The sequence below is a fragment of the Macrobrachium rosenbergii genome, chromosome 16, assembly GCF_040412425.1.
Source record: "Macrobrachium rosenbergii isolate ZJJX-2024 chromosome 16, ASM4041242v1, whole genome shotgun sequence".
In the NCBI taxonomy this organism is placed as follows: Eukaryota; Metazoa; Arthropoda; class Malacostraca; order Decapoda; family Palaemonidae; genus Macrobrachium; species Macrobrachium rosenbergii.
Window position 1 is genome coordinate 64,410,210 of NC_089756.1, and position 5,164 is coordinate 64,415,373.

The following is a 5,164-nucleotide window of genomic DNA, read 5'->3' on the forward strand; positions in this document are numbered from 1 at the left end:
TTTGGAATGGAAAACCACTTGTAAGCAAATGATTATTAAGTGGTACAGCATTATTTCAGTGAGTACTTGAGGCGTACAGCTAATAACATCCACGTTGCAGGTTGTTTGAGAGCAAGATTATGTCCATCAGAGAGGAGAGTCTTGTGAGACACGACAGAATGAGCAAAGCAGTTCCAATGAACTGTTGGTTTACAGACTTTTACTGTATGTGTGGACAACTGCCCATCTGAAAGACTTGGAAATCAAAGTGTCTAGTGAAATCATGACCTCAATATGGGCTCAGTATGATTGATGGGTTTGCCATGAACAATAAATTAAAAGCTCCAGTTTTATGTAAATTTTCTACTAATCTTTTACTTTCTCTCATATTTCAGACTTTCCATCCTTAAACAAGAAGTTGTCGATTTGCGTGGTCAAGGTTTCAGAAATGAATGGGCTTCCAGTGATGAATTTAAGTGGAAGTTCCTGTGAGGTTTTGAATAAATTCTTAAAATAGTAAATGGAAAATTCTAGATATCAGATTTGTGCATTGGTGAAAGAAGAAAAGGGAGAAAATAAAATAGGAACAAAATGAATGTGATAGAAGCAATGAATAACAATAGAAGAAAGTAAAATAGTTGGTAATCCCGTAAATAAAAAACAAAGTTGAAGGACCAGAGGCTAAAATGAGCATCTCGGAATATCAGTTGAAAAGCGAGACCGAGGATCCAGTATCCCCGTCTCTCGTCAAGAATGAAAATGTAGGTTTAGTGGGCAGTGATACCCCAGCCAGCTATGCCTCTGCCTCATTGGATCCAATGACGGAAATCAAGTCGGAAATCAAGACGGAAGTGGAGGTGTGTTATGTGTCTGATGGCGAGGTGAAGTATCACTGTGAGGATTTTACATCAGCATTCGGAGATGAAGGCGATTCGCTGCCTGTCAGAAAGAAAGTTGATAAGGGGAAGCCCTTCGTGTGCAGGGAATGTGGGAAAGCCTTTTCCACAAAGACCCACGTGGAACGACACGTTTGGATCCATACCGTGGAGAGGCCATATACGTGCAATGACTGTGGGAAGTCGTTCTCCCAGAAATCAAATATCAAGGAACACATGCGAATCCATACAGGGGAGAGGCCCTTCACCTGCAAGAACTGTGGAAAGTCGTTCTCCCAGAAAGGCAATCTCAAGACCCACATGGCAATCCACAGGGGGGAGAGGGCCTTCACCTGCAAGGACTGTGGGAAGTCATTCTCCCAGAAAGGCAATCTTAAGTCCCACATGGTGATCCACAGTGGGGAGAGGGCCTTCACCTTCAAGGACTGTGGGACGTCATTCTCCCAGAAATCGTACCTCAGGGCCCACACGGCAACTCAAATGGGGGAGAGGGCCTTCACCTGCAAGGACTGTGGGAAGTCGTTCTCCAAGAAATCGCTTCTCGAGCGCCACGTGAGAGTCCATCTTGGGGAGAAGCCATTTGCTTGTAAGGACTGTGGGAAGTTGTTCTCCCAGAAAGGCAATCTCAAGACCCACATAGCGATCCACACGGGGGAGAGGGCCTTCACCTGCAAGGACTGTGGGAAGTCGTTCTCCCAGAAATGGTATCTTAAGGTCCACATGGCTACCCACACAGGGGAGAGACCCTTCACCTGCAAGGACTGTGGGAAGTCATTCTCCCAGAGATCGTCTCTCGAGCACCATATGAGGGTCCATCTTGGGGAGAAGCCATTTGCTTGCGAAGAGTGTGGGAAAACATTTTCCTGGAGGAAGAGCCTGAAACAACATTTCTTGACTCACACAGGCGAGAAGTCCTTCAGATGCGCTGACTGTGGGAAGTCATTCTCCAAGAAAGGCAATCTCAAGGCCCACATGGCGACCCACAGCAGGGAGAGGGCCTTCGCCTGCAAGGACTGTGGGAAGTCATTCTCCCAGAAATCGTATCTCAAGGCCCACATGGAGATCCACATGGAGCAGAGGCCCTTTGCCTGCAAGGACTGTGGGAAGTCATTCACCCAGGAATCGCATCTCAAGCTCCATATGAGGATCCATCTTGGGGAGAAGCCATTTGCTTGTGAAGAATGTGGAAAAACGTTTTCCAGGAGGAACAGCCTGAAACTACATTTCCTGACTCACATGGGAGAGAAGCCCGTCAGATGCACTGACTGTGGGAAGGTGTTCTTACAGAAGTCACATCTGAAGGTCCACACGAGGCCATTCGTCTGCAAGGGTTGCACTACCTCTTTCTCTTTGGACCCATTGATGGAAATCAAGACGGAAGTGGAAGCGTGTGTTACGAGTCCAATGGTGACATGAAACATCACTATGAGGATTTTACGTCAGCAACTGGAGGCGAAGACGATTTGGCATGCGTCACGTCAGAAAGGAAGTCGATAAGGAGGAGTCCTTCGTGTGCAGGGAATGTGGGAAAGCCTTTTCCTGGAGGAGCGACTGGAACAACATTTCTGGATCCAGGAAGGAGAGGCTTGATTTGCGCATGAGGAGGCATTAAAGTCACTGATTGATTGCGAGCTGTCCTCCAATGATTCATTGACCTTAATCACTGATTCTGACTACTGTATGATGCACTTGTTCCTACACAAATACAAACCTTCGGCCTTTACATAGGGATTTTGCTTGCGAATGCGAGCTGGAACAGCCATTACCTTGCAAACGAGGTCATTAGCTCTGATGGTAGGGGGTAAACCCCGCCCACTCGTTGGTCAGCACTCCACTTTGCTTTCGGCCGTCGTCGAGTCAAGATGTCTGCTGCGTTCTCTGCCCAACTGCCATTTGACTTTCTTTTTGTTTTTGTTTTTATGAGATATGAGTATGTTTATTTGTTTGCCTTATATCTATAATGCAAATCCCAAACTTGCAACAGCCTGGGTAGAGGATAAGTATACCTTAGTTTTACCAGACCACTGAGCTGATTAACAGCTCTCCTAGGGCTGGCCCGAAGGATTAGACGTATTTTACGTGGCTAAGAACCAATTGGTTACTTAGCAACGGGACCTACAGCTTATTGTGGAATCCGAACCACATTATAGCGAGAAGTGAATTTCTATCACCAGAAATAAATTTTTCTAACTCTTCATCAGCCGGCCGGGGGAATTGAACTCCGGCCCATCGAGTGACAGTCTGAAGCTCAACCGACTCAGCCAACAAAGGGCTTCCTGGGTAGAGGAAACCTTTGCTTTTTAGGCATTGTGCTGATAAACAAATCTTATAATCAGTTCCTCTCCTCGTTAGAGATAAACCTTCATTCTCTGTGTGCATCATGCAGGGAGCATGATTGCAGCCAATAGTCCATGTATTGAGTGTCGTGTCTGGCTTTCCGAACGGTGGATGAAGTTTGCCTGGGAGGAGAAGAGAGAGAAGTAGGTTTCTTTGGTGTCATCAGGACACAGCACTTCACCAATTACACCTAGGATTCTCTCTGATTCCTTTTTTGCCCAAGGCAAACTTCCATCTGCTGTTGCTACTCCTAAGGGAGTGGTTTTCTCCTTCGATGTCTCCTACTGCATTGTTAGTAGAGAGCCAACGTAGGGAAATGGTTGACTGGTTTGACTTCTCTCTGCAGTGGTCTCTCTTCATTCGGAGGTGGGATTATCCTCCTCGGGGCGAAGGGAGATTGCCTCCCTTAACCCAACTTGTTTTTCAGGTGTTGTGGTGCCTGAGGGGCTTAGGGCGTCCCTAGGCCTCCCAGGGGAGCCAAGCGTTGAGGGCTTGATCTACCACTTGAAGACCTCCAAAGACCTTCCAGTACTGCTGCAACTGTAACTGTGACTACCGTACCTACAGTACTGCAGTCTATGGGTATGGTGCCTAACGGTTTGAGGGCCAAAACTGTGTCATGCCTCCGGTAGTGTGCCCTCAAATGTTACCCGCCACAGTAATACCACGATCTTATGTACTTCAAGTTGCGCAAATTCACAGACACGTGAACTTTTTGTTGGAACCTAACTGATTGGCATATGCGATTTTTTCACAGGCACGCGACATTTGCAAAATCCTTGAGAAACCCTGCAAAAGTGGTTATGTTTAAATTTGGAAGTAATTTATAAGTTTTCATGCTTTTATGTGTAAAATTGGTATGAAAAACTTGTATTATTTTTATTTTTATACATAAATACTGTATGATACAAAGGTAACCTAGCATACTTTACGTTAAAATCCAGTAAAGTCAATCAAAGTCATAAAACAGCTGTCGATGTAAACCTCTCTCTCTCTCTCTCTCTCTCTCTCTCTCTCTCTCTCTCTCTTGGTACTTAATATTTTCTCTGATGTATGAGTAGTATTTTTGTCTCCCTCTCTCTCTCTCTCTCTCTCTCTCTCTCTCTCTCTCTCTCTCTCTCTCTCTAAGGTAAGAGAGAGATTTTTGTGCGTATGTAGCATGTGTTTATTTGTTTTGTATACTTTAGTTTAATAGATAAATGTGACATTACTTTATTATTAATTTTTTTGTATTATCTATGCTATAATTACAACTTCTTGCATTTCTATAGTAAATTATTTAAGATTTTAAAAGAATAATATGGATTCCAGTCTTCTCTGATGATGGAGCAAGGAGGGGGTGTAACCTAGCTGTCAATTATCTTGACATTGACTGCAAAGAGGAGAAAATGATGGTCAAATAAAATACCGCTTCAGAAGGGATTTCTCTTTCTCTCAAGTTATTCTCTCCTTCTCCGTTGCAAATCATGAATAACTTCTCTCTCTCTATTTGCAAAGTTATTATCTCTTTCTCTGTCATAAAACATGAATAATTTCCCTCTTGATATTTAACTAAGAACAACCACAATAATTCATGAATAATTTCACCCTTATGATATTTAACATATGACAACCCCTAATCGGTACTGTAATGAAATGTGAATTACAGTATGGTATTAAGCTAACTTTCAAGTGAAATGAAAGTGCTGTGGGAGCACAATTTTCTCAAATTTAGGGTTTAAGCTCTAGAAATAAGCATTTACTGTATTAGCATTTTTAATGACCGTACCAAACTTGCAGGAGGGGTTCTGGAGCCTAACCTCGCATAAGTTCGAGGTACAGTCATCCTCCGGCGTTGGTGGGGGACGTGTACCACCCCCACCTGCGAATACCGAAAATCTGCGAGTACCAAAACCCCCTCTAAAAATGCTGATATCTGCCTATCTTAATAGTTCAAACACCAAAGACCCCTC

The 5,164-nt window shown here is 44.1% G+C and overlaps 1 protein-coding gene across 1 annotated transcript; it reads left to right on the forward strand.

The window, feature by feature from the left end:
* The first annotated feature begins 396 nt into the window (after positions 1–396).
* LOC136847482 (oocyte zinc finger protein XlCOF6-like) lies at positions 397–2,654 on the forward strand. The gene has a single exon (XM_067119226.1). It carries the CDS (start codon positions 666–668, stop codon positions 2,289–2,291), a length of 1,626 nt encoding a protein of 541 aa, XP_066975327.1. The 5' UTR covers positions 397–665; the 3' UTR covers positions 2,292–2,654.
* Positions 2,655–5,164: the final 2,510 nt, after the last annotated feature.